Source organism: Vombatus ursinus, unplaced genomic scaffold (assembly GCF_900497805.2).
Source record: "Vombatus ursinus unplaced genomic scaffold, bare-nosed wombat genome assembly UNPS02014801.1, whole genome shotgun sequence".
NCBI lineage: Eukaryota > Metazoa > Chordata > Mammalia > Diprotodontia > Vombatidae > Vombatus > Vombatus ursinus.
The window spans coordinates 5,514,999-5,528,619 of record NW_020954579.1 but is presented as its reverse complement, the minus strand read 5'-3'; the positions used below and the strand labels follow the sequence as shown (position 1 = coordinate 5,528,619).

At 47.7% G+C, this 13,621-nt stretch overlaps 1 protein-coding gene across 1 annotated transcript in view; it reads right to left on the bottom strand.

The window, feature by feature from the left end:
• NGFR (nerve growth factor receptor) overlaps positions 1-12,157 on the bottom strand; it is a 29,389-nt gene extending 17,232 nt beyond the window's left edge. The window contains exons 1-2 of the mRNA XM_027873009.1: positions 11,999-12,157; positions 5,629-5,770 (exon numbers count right to left, since the gene is read on the bottom strand). Of these exons, the coding sequence (XP_027728810.1) occupies positions 5,629-5,770; positions 11,999-12,040 (184 nt within the window). The 5' untranslated portion in view covers positions 12,041-12,157. The remainder of the gene's footprint in view (positions 1-5,628; positions 5,771-11,998) is intronic.
• Between the last annotated feature and the right edge of the window lie 1,464 nt (positions 12,158-13,621).

Sequence of the window (13,621 nt, the reverse complement as noted above, 5' to 3'; positions counted from 1 at the left end):
AGAGAGAGAGAGAGAGAGAGAGAGAGAGAGAGAGAGAGAGAGAGAGAAGGAGGGAGGGAGGGGAAGAGAAAGGGAGACACAGAGACAGAGAGAGAGAGGAGGAGGAAGAGGAAGTTTCTTCTAAGACCAAGTGATTCCTGAGGCAACTGTATCTCTATTGCTATGACTCCTCTATCCCTGTCCTTGACTCTGAACTCCACTCCACCCCCAGAGCTGGCATTTCTGGGCCCACACTCACAGGGCCCCCACCCACTTTCATGAAGAAGATCAGTCCTTTGGGTGGAGGAGGGAAAGGGGAAGAAATGTACTTCCTTTTCCTTTAGAATTCTGAGAAGTTCTGAGACTGGGGCCAACTGAAAGGCTGCTTTAAAAAGGGTCCCAGGGACCTAGAGCACCCACCTTCCCCAACGACAGATTAAAGGTCTGCCCACTTTCCCGGACAAACAAGAGGCATGGAAAGGAAGGTCTAGATGTGTTCTGGGAAATTAAGGTGGGGGAGGGGAGGAACACTCTCCAAGAGTCATATGGAAAGGAAATGACTTCCAGTGGACCAGGAGAGGTGCTAGTTTGTGGGCTTGAGCAGACTTTTTTGAATTGGGAGTCACAGGAATGAGTTAAAGCCCCAGTGTCTTTTAGAAAGCAAAGAGGAGCAGGACTGAGTCTGAGGACCTGCCCTCCAGCGACTTGGGGGAAATCACCTTCCCTCACTGGACTTCAGTTTCTTCATCTGTAAAATGAAACAGTTGAACAAGATGACCTCTAAGTTCTTTTTCATCTCTAAACCCAAAAATATAGATCTTGCCATTTATTGCAACTAGGTGGCATAGTGGATAGAGTACTTCCTGGAGTCAGAAGACCTCAGTTCAAATACAGCCTTGGACACTTACTAGCTGCGTGACCTTGGGCAAGTCACTTAACTTCAGTTTGTCTCAATTTCCTCAACTGTAAAATGGAGATCATAATATTAATTTATTTATTTTTAGTTTTCAACATTCATTTCCATCAGATTTTGAGTCCCAAATTTTCTCCCCATCTCGTCCCTTCCCCCACCCCAAGGTGGCATGCATTCTGAATACCCCTTTAAATGAGGATCATAATAGCACCTGCCTCCCAGAGTTGTTGTGAGGATCAAATGAGATATTTGTAAAGTGCCTGGCACATAGTAGGTGCTATTCTCATTATTATTATTTCCATTACTGCCACAAGTCACAATTTCTCTGAGCCTGTTTCCTAGTATCCAAAATGGGCATCATAATACTGGCTCTCTGCGTTCCATGGGGTTGACGAATTTTAAAGTGCTATGAGAATGTAATTATCATTATCATCCTAATAGCACACAGGGACCCAAAGATGCAGACCAGGATAAGATCTGTGCCCACTAGACAGGTGTGCTGGGATCATGCTGGGCACAGCAAGAGAAGGCATTAGTTTCTTGCCTGGACCAGACAAAAGTCCTGCCACGCTCTCTGCTTTTTCCCAGACAGCATTTTTCCCTTTCAGGACACAGTTGCTTCCTTCCTTCCTCCCCCCAATCCCCACCACCTCCACACCTTCCTAGGTCTGTACTGGGAAGAACATTGGCTGGCAAGAGAGATTGGCCGTGCCTTCAATGGAATCCCCCAAGGTCAGCCTCCCCAACTTGGCAGGGATTCAATCTCTCATCCCCCAGCCCCACTCACCAAAGTGAAAGAACAGTCATTGATTTTGCTGCTTAGCTGGTATTTTTAGCCCAGATCTTCATCAGCCCCTCCTCTTCCCGCCTGACCCAGACACAACAGGGGGCATTTCTCTCAGGCAATTCCTTTGCTTACCTCCAAGACAGGTTTTTTGGGGGGTTGCTTTTTAACTATACTACACTCCCTTTCAAGATCCAATTTACTCCAATTCCAATAGGTTGTATTAAGTATCTGCTATGCTCCAGGCCCTGGACTAAGTACTAGGGAATTAGAGATAAAGATAAAACAACAATAGCTTTCAAGGAAATTTTATTCTATTGGATGGTCGTCCTCCATTCTCACTAAGACAGGAGGCTTCTCATAGGAAGGAGTGCTGGACTTAGAGTCAGGAAGACCCAAGTTCAAATCATCCCTCCAACACATAATAGCCATACTGTCCCAGGCAAATCATTTTACCTTTCTTTTTTCTTTCTTTTTCTTTTTCTTTTTTTTTTTTTTTTGGTGAGGCAATTGGAGTTAAGTGACTTAACCAGAGTCACAAAGCTAGTGAGTGTTATGTGTTTGAGGCCACATTTGAACTCGGATCCTCCTGACTCAAGGGCCAGTGCTCTATCCACTTTGTCACCTAGCTGCCCCCATTTTACCTTTCTTAGGTCTTAGTTTCCTTATCTGTAAAATGGGGATAATAATTCTACTCATAACACTAACCTCTAGAGTTGTTGTGAGGTGCAACAGAGACAATTTAGGGTATCTGGACTGCACTAAGACTTTCAGTACCCCATCTATGTAAAGCATTTTGTACACATTAAAGCATTATATAAACATCGGTTATCTATTCATTATTATTACTACTCCCATGCTGAGAAGACCCACTGAACGCTTTCTGCTAGGTGGGGTTAAAAATAAGAGGTTTTCTTTTCTCACCTCTACCTCTTGGAATCCCTGTGTCCTTTCAAAGTTCAGCCCAAATGCCACTCCCTACAGGTGGCCTTTCCCAGTTCTCTGGTTATGAGGGTCCTCCCCATCACTTAGTACTTATTCAGTATATAACTTCGGTTTCCTTATTGGTGAACACGTTTTATTCCCCTAGTAGAATGTAAGCTCCATGAGGGCAGAGACTAACACACTCCTGTATTGGTAATGTCAGCTCTAGGCACAGTGTTTGACACATGGTAGATACTATTAATGCTTGTTGCGTTAATACGTGTGGTGTTAATATAATAATGGATGGTTACTTTCTGACTCCAAGTCCAGTACCCCATCCTCTAAGCCATGCCACCTCAAAGATAAAATATTTAAAGCTTGCAAAGAACCTCAGAGCTCATCTAGTTGTATTGTTTCTCATTTTGGGGTTTTCTTGACACTGGAGTAGTTTGCCATTTCCTTCTCCAGTTCATTTTACAGATAAAGAAACTGAGGCAAATAGGGTTAAGTGACATGCCCAGGGTCACACAGCTAGGAAGTATCTGAGGCCAAATTTGAACTCAGAAAGATGAGTCTTCATGACTCCAGGCCCAGCATTCTCTCCACTCCACCACCTAGCTGCGAAAGGGACTTTAGAGGCAGTTAAATTCAATCCCTTCATTTTAAAGATGAGGAACTCAGGCTCAGCAAAGTGGAGTGACTTGCACAAGGTCACACAGGTGGGGTCAGAGATGGAAGATAGCAAACACACTTAGCAGACATAGTGCCCTGGGGAAATTAGAGGAGGGAGAAAATATTTTTATGGAATGAAAGGATCAGGGGAGGCTTCCCGGATGTCATAGCTGGATCTTAAAGGAGAGGATTTTAACAAGTTTCATTTACTGGAAATGGTCAGGACAGGGCCATCTGAGCATAAATTTAGAGTCTGAAGGGACGAGTCCATCAAGTCCAACCCTCTCATTTTACAGATGAGGAAACTGAGGCATGGAAAGGTTAAGTGATTTGCCCAGGGTCATACAGCTAGTTAGAGTCTAAGGCTGGATTTGAACTGAGATCCTTCTAGTTACAAGTCCAGTATTCTATCCACTAAGCCATCCTGCTTCTCCATGCCATCGAGGAACAGCTGCTAGTCTAGATTGGTTGGAACATGTGAAAGGGAGTAATGTGTGGTAAGCCTAGAAAAGGATCATATCACCATTCCTTCCACTGGGCAGCTAGGTAGTGAAGTGGGTAGAATGCTGGGCCTGGAGTCAGGAAGACTCATCTTCCTGAGTTCAAATCCAATGTCAGACACTAGCTGTATGACCCTGGACAAGTCACATAATCCTGTTTGCCTCAGTTTCCTCATCTGTAAAATGAACTGGAGAAGAAAACGGCAAACCACTCCAATATCTCTGCCAAGAAAACCCCAAACGGGGTCACCAAGAGTCTGAAACGACTGAACAACAAAAACTATTTCCTCCTCTGTAATAAGAGGGAAAATGGAAATCAAATACTCTTCAGGCAATATGTCTGCAATTTTCTCCCTTCTCATCTCTACCTCCTGGCTCCCCTAGTTTTCTTAAAATCACAGCTCAAATCCCACCTACTACAGGAAGTCTTTCCCAATATCTCTTAATAGTGCCTTCCGTCTGTTGATTATCTCCAGTTTATCCTGTGTATATCTTGTCTGTACACAGTTGTTTGCATGTTGACTCCCCATTAAACTGTGAGTTCCTTGAGAGCAGGACCTGTTTCTTTTTGCCTTTCTTTGTATCCCCAGGGCTCAGCATAGTGCCTGGCATATAATAAATGTCTGTTGACTTGACTTGACACAGGGGAAAATGTTCCATACATACAAGAATAATCTTTGGGAGTCAAAAACTTGAAACAAAATGGTTGCCTATCAATTGGAGAATGGCTGGATAAATTGTGGTATATGAATTAATGGAATATTATTGAGTTGTTTAAAAAAAAGAATTTGACTAAAGAATCCAGAGAAACCTGGGAAAATTTTTTATGAACTGATGCACAGTGAGGCCAGTCAGTTAACAAGCATTTTATAAGATGACTCTGAAAGAGAGAATGAGGCTGATGACTTTGTACAGCTCAGCCTCACTTAAATCTAATTCATGCTGAAGTCAAGACATCATCCTGTGATGTCATGTCACTGGTCCTCTTTGAGTCAAAGAACAAACAACAGTCTTAAGCTCTGGACCAGGCATTGTGTAAGCACTAGTGAAAACAAAAGATCGATTTGCACACTGACTACAATAACAGAAACAAAAATAGCATCAAAAGACTTCAGAACTGATCAGTTCAATGACCAGTCCCAACTTCAGAGGATTGACATTGAAAAACTTCCTTTCTGCAAATAGGGGAGCTAAGTGGTCCAGTGGATAGGATGTTTGACATTAAGTTAGGATAGATCTGAGTATGAACCTGACCTTGGACACTTACTAGCTGTGTGACCCTAGGTAAGTCACTTAACCCTGTCTGCCTTGGTTTCCTTATCTGTAAAATGAGCTGAAGAAGGAAATGGCAAACCACTCCAGAAAACCAACCAATTGACTTGTTTTGCTCAATTGTAAGGGAGCATTCCATTGTGAGCAGAGAGGTTTGAGAAATAATGATGATATAAAAAGGCATCAATAAAGTATTTTATTATAAAAAATAAAATAAAATGAAGGGAATGACACTGCTCATGGCTTGGGAACAAAGGTACTAGGAGTTGTGTGTCGATTTAAAAAGTGGTTTTGATTAATTATATTTATAACTCTAAATAGTGACTCCAAAAATAGATAAAACAATAATTTTGTAAACCTAATAAAATAAGGATGTTGGACTGGCTGATCTGTACAATTCCTTCCAGCACTGCCATTCTGTGGTTCTATGTTCCTATAGCAGACCACCCCAACCAGGGTTCAGAGGTCCCTGCTGAATTTTCTCCCAGCAATTCTGATTTCGTTTGCTTCTGCTCCAAGCCTGCACCTCCTGAGACATCAGCCCCACCCCACTGCGCCCAATCCCCTCTTCTCCCCGTACTCACTGTCTAGGCAAGGCTCACAGACAGTCTGGTTGACCCCACAGGGCTGGGCCACACCCTCGCCCAGGTTGCATGCTCGACAGCATTCACCACTCTCGGTATACAGGTTGGTGGCACAATCCTCCTTCACTTCCCCCATGGACACCTGTGTGGGGAAAGGGAAAAGGGTCAGGCTGGGAAGATCCTCAGGAAGTCTGGGGAGTAGAAAGGGTGGAGGTGGGGAAGAGAGTGAATCTTCGGATGGATCAAATGCTCCTTTCTAATTCACTTGATTAGAAACACCTGGCCCGGGGATGAGCTCACTTGGGAGGCATTAGGAACATCAAAGCCTGAGGAAGAGAGGGACACTGGGTGCCTCCCTCCACTGATCCCCCCCAAGTGTGAGAGAGTGAGGTCAGAACACTTGTAACTAACCAGCTGCTAAGTTCACTCCTAGGTTAGATCTCCTTTGAATCAGGGGAACTTTCCCCTACTCCTAACCACCTCCCCCCAATCCCTGGTCTCCTGGAAGTATTAGGGAGTAGAAGGGGAGCCTTTGAGGACCAGTCTCCCTACTCCCACAATCCTCCCTTGCCCCCACCATGAAGAGAAAACAGGAACATGTAAATAGGAGTGTTCATGCATGTGGAATACAGATCTGGGTTCCAATTCTATCTCTGTCATCCATGTCTTTTCAAATCCCTTTCTGGGTCTCAGTTTCCTTCATCTGTCAAAAGACATAGACAATGCCTAAATAAAAGTCAACCAAAGGGAAGGAGTCTGGCATGTGTAGAGTACTCGTTATAAATGACAGTAAAATAGCCTTATAACCACCAGGCTACCCTGCCTCACAAGGTTTTGATTTCCAAAGAACAGAGGACTCCCCCACCTCACCACACACATACACACACAGAGACACTTGGAACAGCTCAGTAACCAGGGGAAAGGGGAGTCAGATTCCTGCCGCCGAAGCATCTTTGGCCAGGGACAGGAACAATTTAGTACTAGATTCTCTTTGGGGTGGGGGAGGGAGGGCTGCGGAAGTCTTGTTTTATTTTCTGTCTCTTAAAAAAAAAAGAAAGAAAATTAAAAGCATCATAAGGCCTATGGGAGCTCCAAAATCTACTTCACTGGCTATAGACCACCTAGCACCGTTCAGGTCCACTGAGGGACCAAAAGAGACATCACAAGGTCATTTTGTCCATTCCACTGCTTCTGCAGCGGCTGGTTTGAACTTTACCCCAACGTCTCAAAATAGACAAAAAAATCTGGATCCTTTGGAAAGGGCTGGAAGAGTGAGGGGGATTGACAAATTAGAACCTCATGGGAGGCAGCTGCTCTTTAGATGGTCTGCAAGGACCTGTGTGGCCCAAGAAAGGAATAGACAGATGTCCCTTTTCCCCAACACTGCACCTTCCCCAGGAGGCAATGATATAGCCTAGTCCTGGAAGGAAAACATCTGCAACCCAGGAGGCTTCCTGCCCCAGCTCCACAGCTGCAGGTGGCTTCCAACAACTTTTCCCCCCACAAGACAATATTCTTTCCTTGTGATGCAATCCTGGAGTAGTAGAAAGAACTTCGGAGATGAAGTCAAGGCAATCTGCCTTTGCATTTCTGCTGTACTGTGTACTTGTAATCACTGTGACCTAAGGTAAGTCATTTCCACTTTCTGGTTCTCAGTTTCTTCATCTGTAAAATCAAGGTCACTGGATGATATCTAACTTGAAATCCTCTGAGCCAGAACTCTGCTTTGCAAAGCAAAGATGTAAAGAATGAATTAAAATGGAAAAGACCAGCCAACCCTCCCAAGGACAGAATCATCTGAGGCTGCAGTGGAAAGGATTGCAGTGAGATTTCAAAAAGGACTTTCATGAAGGAGAGGGGTAGATGGGACTAGAGAAAAACCAACTTCAGTATGGGAAGATTGCCATCTACCTGGGACAGTGTTGGGCATGGGATCTATCTCTAACCATAACAAGAGTTCGTATTTATATAGCAACTTAAGATTTGCAAAGCACTTTACATGTGTTACCTGTTTATTCTCACTAACCTACCTGTAAGGTAGGTACTAAGGTTAACATCATCTTATAGATGAGGAAACTGAGGCAGACAGCAATTATGTGACCTGCCCAGGGTCACACAGCTAGTAAGTGTCTGAGGCCAGATTTGAATTCAAGGTCTTCCTGACTCTATGTCCCGTATTCTATCCACTGTGCCACCTGGCTGCTCTACAAAACCCCTTCAATGGTTTCATGCAATAATTCACAAACTTTTTGGTCTTAGGACTGTTGACACTCAAAAATTATTAAGGACCCTCCAAAGAACTTTAGTTTATATGGGTTATATCTATCTGTACTTATCATACTAGAAATTGAAACATTATCATGAAATCAGTTTTGGCTTCATGGACCTATTGAAAGGGTTTTGGAGATCCCCAGAGGTCCCCAGACAACACTCCGAGAGCCCTGGTCTAATGCTGAAGCAGGCTTCAGGGGGAGCATTATGGGGTGTGCCTTCAAGAGAGGGAATAAACGCCAAGAAAGGAAGGGGGATTGCTGGAGTTTTGGTCCTGGGGACAGTATTCCAGAGTGGAAAGAGCATTGAATTTGGAGTCAAAGGACCTGTGTTCAGATTCTTTTTTTTAAACATGTATTCGAGTTTTTGGTTTGGCAGCTTACTACTTCTGTGACCCTGAGTCCTTTCCTCCTTTGTAAAATGAGGAGATTTGGACTGGTTCCTTCCTTCCTGCACTAACTTCTAAGAGCCTATGACTTTTGAAATGATCTGAAGACTTCGGAGACCTTCATGAATCTACGGAATTCATTCTCAAATGCCTGGGTGTAAAGGGATGATCAAGATTTGGGACTAAGGATCCAATGCTAAAGGTGGGGAGTCAGGGATGTGGTGCTCATTTGACTGGGATGTTGATGGAGAAGGGAACCAAGTGTCAGTCACACCTTAGGTCAGAAAGATGGAATAGTTCAATGCCTGGAAGGGAAATGGTGGGGAAGGATAGAGACCCAGGTCTTTTTTCTGCACCTTAAGGGGCAGTGGTGGGGTAACCCCAAAATCTTGCCAAAGCCTCTTACTCCCCCCTGCCGGGCCCCCTGCCAGCTCCCCTCCTCTCCTCCAACTGTCCTGCTCATTTTCTGCCTTTAGCTCCATCCCTATTAGAGGCTACATTAGCTTCCTAGGCATCTCCGATTACAGACATCTGAATGACAAAGTGCCTCCATTATCCCCAGCTCCCTCCCCCGCCCGCCTGGCCCGGGGTTGGTCTGGTTTCAGCACTTTCTTGCCAGGACTCAGGAAGAAACCACGACAGTATGAGAGTGCTGCCAAGCAGCATCCCCAGCAGAGTCAGGGGGATGGATGTTCCTGAGCCCCTAATACTTACCTCCTCCTCCCCAATTGCTGGCCATGGAACTGAATATCATCCTCGATGCTAACCTGCCTAAACTAGCACTCTGTCCTTATCTATTCCTTGCACTAATACCTACCTTCCCGTTAGAGCTACCTGTCTGGCATGGCCTTTTTCTTCTAGCCTCTGGTTCACAGCTCCCCTCTAGTCTCAGGAATTCAGGAAATACCTTGTCTTTTCCAGCACAAAATTCTCCTCCTGGACTTTTCTCTGCTCCCTCAGTTCCCCTAGATGTCTGTCACCCAGAGAGGCCTAGATAAACCCCTAAGAGAGGAGAGAGATGTGGGCCCAATTTTTCTCAACCCCTGTTCACAAGGTAAGTTATTAATCTTCTAGACTAGAGGTTCTTAACCTGAGGTCCATGGACCACTCCCCCCCCCCCATAGATTTCAGGAGGAGTCATGAACTTGGATGAGAAAAAAAAAATGCATCTTTATTTCAGCAACCTACAACTGAAATTTAGCATTTCCTTCAGTTTCTTAAGAACACGATTCTTAGAAGGCGTCCATAGGCTTCACCAGACTGTGAAAAGAGTCCATAACACCCACAAAAAAGCTTAAGAACTCCAGATTTGGTTAAAGCCTACAACTAGGTAACTGAAGTAGTGTCGTTGGGAGTGCCTGATGGTAGTTCAGCTCTGATCCTAACTCAGCCCCACACCTGGGCCAGATCTGGGTATTCTCCACGGTGTCATTCTTCAGTCTCCCCGATGACACCCTCCCCCCAAAACGAAACGCTCCCTTTCAGGCACTTCAACCTCAAGATCAATGCCATCTGAGCGGTACAAAACAAAGTGCTTTGGGAAGCCCCAGGGAAAGTGTAGTCTCAGCCACCACTTCGGGCATTCAAAGCCTTCCGTGATTTGGCCACACCCACCCCATAGGGTCAATTTTACAAGAAGTGTAGTTCCGGCGACCAGGTGGTTTGAAGGCGCTTTCTCGTAGATGCTGAGAAAAAATTCTCGCCTGCCTCCCTCCCTATCCCTGTGCCTGATTTAGAGCTATCAGAACCTGATTTGGGCTTGATCCCTAGGAATAGAAGCTAATCTGACTGTCCCGCTCCATAGAGCTCTCCCAATAACTGCTGGACTGTGGCCCCTCTGTGGGGGACACTCTGCCCTTCACCTGAGACAGCTCTTCCCATGACTCAGCAGGAGAGGAATCCAGGAGATCCTGACACCCCACCCCACCGCCAGTCCCTCGCTAGCTTCTCAGAAGCCAGACGTCCCTGGGTCCGATTTCTCTATTCTTGGAGAGAACGCCTCGGACACAGCAACCCAGCCGTCAGCCTAGTCGGTCTTCCCTCCTTTCCGCCTCTCAACCAGCTTTTCTTTTCTATCCTCCAGTGACCGGGGCTTCGCCCGGTCGAATGCCAAGCCTTCTCTCCGCCTCCTCCCCCAACTCCCAAAATTGAGAGCAGAGTAGACTTCTGAGACAGCTAAATCTTTCCAGCACCATGCAGTGGACCCGGTTAGGGGAAGGTGGAGGTAGTCCAGGGAACATGGGACAGAAATGTGCAGGACTGGAGTATAGGATTTGTAGACTGGCTGCGCGGAGTAGCGCAGGATTAATTTTTTAGGGAATGGATGGGATGGGACGAGAATGGACTGCTGCTGCTGTGGTTGCCCCATTTTCCCCTCCCCAGAGCGCCCTCTCTTGGCCACTGCCCTCCCGGGTTCGGCACTTTCTTCATTAAACCCCGGGAGCCAGACTTAGCTGGTATCCCCCGGGAAATCCACCTTATTTGGTACGTGGGCCAATCCAGTCTCTCTATCCTATACTGGGGACCCGGACAACGGGCCAAGGGATCCCCTTATGTTTCTTCCCTTTCTGCCAAAGTCAGCTAGTGGAGGCTACCCCCTAGTCCGCTGGCTGGGAAAGGGTGATGGGTGGAGTGTGAGAGGGTTCTGGGAAGCTCACGCCGGATGAGAGCGGGAGAAGAGAGTTGGGAGGGTTTCGAGAAAAGTGATCGGTGATGCCCTAAGATAATGGAGAACCCGGGCGATTGGCTGCTACGACTGGGCCCTATCCCAAGCCCCTCTCCATCGGCAATCTCTGGGCTAGGTAAGTCATAGAAGGAAAAGCGTCCAGAATAGCTCCCATGCTTTTAGTCTCCGGCTTTTCCTTCAGCCCTCTGGTGCGACCCATTTCATCGCTCCTTCAGCCCCTTCTACGTTCTCCGCCCCCACTTTTCGGCTTTCCTTTCCTCTTTGCCTGCCCCAGCTTCATCACTCTTTTCATGAACCCTGTTCTTGCTTATCTGTGCCTCCAACGCCCGTTCTCTGCTGCCATCCGGCTTCGCTCACTAGCGCATCCCCCTCCCCTCCCCTCATTGTCCTGCCCTGTCCCTATTGTCCCATGTCCTACCCTCGATACCTTCTGCCTGTCCCCTGTCCCCAGTTTCCGATTCCCGTTCCCCATACCCCACTTGCTTCCATTGGAGCTTATCGCTGGAGCCTGCTCCCCCATTCCGTCTGTCCCGACGCCCAGTTACCCCACCCACCCCATTCCCTTCCCCACCGCTCCCTTTGCCTCGTTGGTCCAACCGAAGCTCCTCTCTGGGATCCATGCATCGGAATACCCTCTACCCTAGCCAAGCTACTCCTTCCAGGGACCAAGGAGTCGGAGCACCTCTCCTATCTCACTCCCTTCACGACCCCACTCCGGGGACCAAAGCGCCCGAGTACCCTTCTTGACTGGCTGCACCTCAACACCTCCCTCCGCTTCCGGGGGACCCAGGCACGCGCTTCTCTCAGAAACAGGCATCCCAGTTCCTTCTGCGACCAAGGTTTTCCAAGGTTCCTCGGAAAGACCCAGGCATCGGTCCCAGTCTCTCCCACTCTATTCCAGCGCACAGTGACCCTGGGATTCAAGTTCCCCTTCCGAGAGTCCTCAAGCTCTAGTCTCCGCGGGCTCTGCTCGCCCTTCCAGCCCCAGTGCGTGTGAAAAGAGGACACTTCCCATTCGAACTCACCCCCAAGAGCAGCAGCAGCAGCAAGCGACACGGCCCTTCCATGGCTGGGTAGGTGGACAAGACCACCCTTGGGTGCCTGGTGGCACCTCCCTCCCGCCCCCACCCAGCTTCCTTAGCTCAGTCCTTCTGGTCCTGCTTCTGCACTCGCCAGGAGCCAACCGAGGCTCCGCTCCCTCTGACTGCTGGCAGGAGGTACTCGGGAGAGCTAGGGCTACGGCCCCGCCCCCTCCCCGCCCATACCGCCCACCCGCCCGGAACCGCGGCTGCCCCGCCCCACCACCCCTCAGCCCTGCTGCCTGGAGTGGAGAGGGGAGGGCACGGATGGGGGGTGGGGGGGACCGGCCATAAAGCGGAGCCTCTCCTCCATCACCCTCCCCACCTCCTACCCCCACTCCAGCCCTCTGTAACTCATCCCCTGTCCTGAGCTTCCTTTATCTATTTCTCCCTCTTCACCAACCTCAGCCGTGTTTTCAGGGCCTCTCTATCTGTCTCTCTCCTACCCTGCATCCTTTGGCCTCAGCTCTGTCTCCTTGTCGCCTCCGCCAGTCCTCTGTTCTCTCCCCTTATTTCATATCTCAGTCTCTACTTCTCTGCAATCCCTCCATCCCCTTTCCTCTCGGCCTATCCTCTACCTGATGTTTTTCACCTCTTTTTCTGTTTCTTTTCTGTTGTTGTTGCTGTCTCCCCACCTGTGATTACAGTCCTCCCCCTCCTCACCGCGACTCCAGTTCTCTCCCCACCTTCTGGGCAGTCACTTATCTACCTCCTGGCCCAGGCAAAAGCTCGGTTCTCTCTCTATGCAAAGACTTTTCTGGAAGAGGCCAAGTGGAACTCTCTTGCCTTCCCTTCCTCAGTCTCCCTCCCAGGGTGAAGTAGGTCATCTAGATGCTGAGGGAGAGGAATGGGTGTAGGCACCAAGTCGACCCCAATGATCAACTGAATTCTGTCTTTGCTGGATCAGTCCTGGAAGGCTAGGAATCAGACATTGCCTTTGCTCCTCCCTCAAACCATACACATCCAGTGAAACACAGGTGAGGGCCAGGAATATCCATGCAGGCATTTCCATCCCTGAGCTACACCAACCTGGTCCTAGGACATTAACAGGTATTGAGGCTCCTCTCTTCTTGCCTATCCCAGCCTTTTTAAGCCCTTGTGATAAAGGTGGGACCAAGCTAGGGAACCAGTAGGACAACACAAGGACCAGCTCCTCACCAGTGACTCACAGATCCTAGAATCTAAGAGCTTGATGGGACCTAGTCTGACTATTTTACAGAGGAAGAAGCTGAGATCCAGAGAGACAAAGCAACTTGCCACAGGTTGCACAGCTAATAGGACTCACATTCCTTTTTCAGTTCCCTTTTGGCCCCTAGGCTAAGGGGTCTCAAAAAGCCAGGAGAAGTCCTGGTTCCTTTGTGCCTCTGGCACTTGTTACCCTGCTAGCTTATTACTTGTGGGACTAGTGCTGGCTTCTTAAAGGGGAGAATTACCCCCCCCCTTTTTATCCCTCTTCCATGCTTTCCTTTCAGTTTATACCTACACAAAATGACATCAGTAATCTTACCTACCCTTTGTTTGAGGTAAGTACTACGGGTATAATTATTCCCACTTTTCAGATGAGTAAAA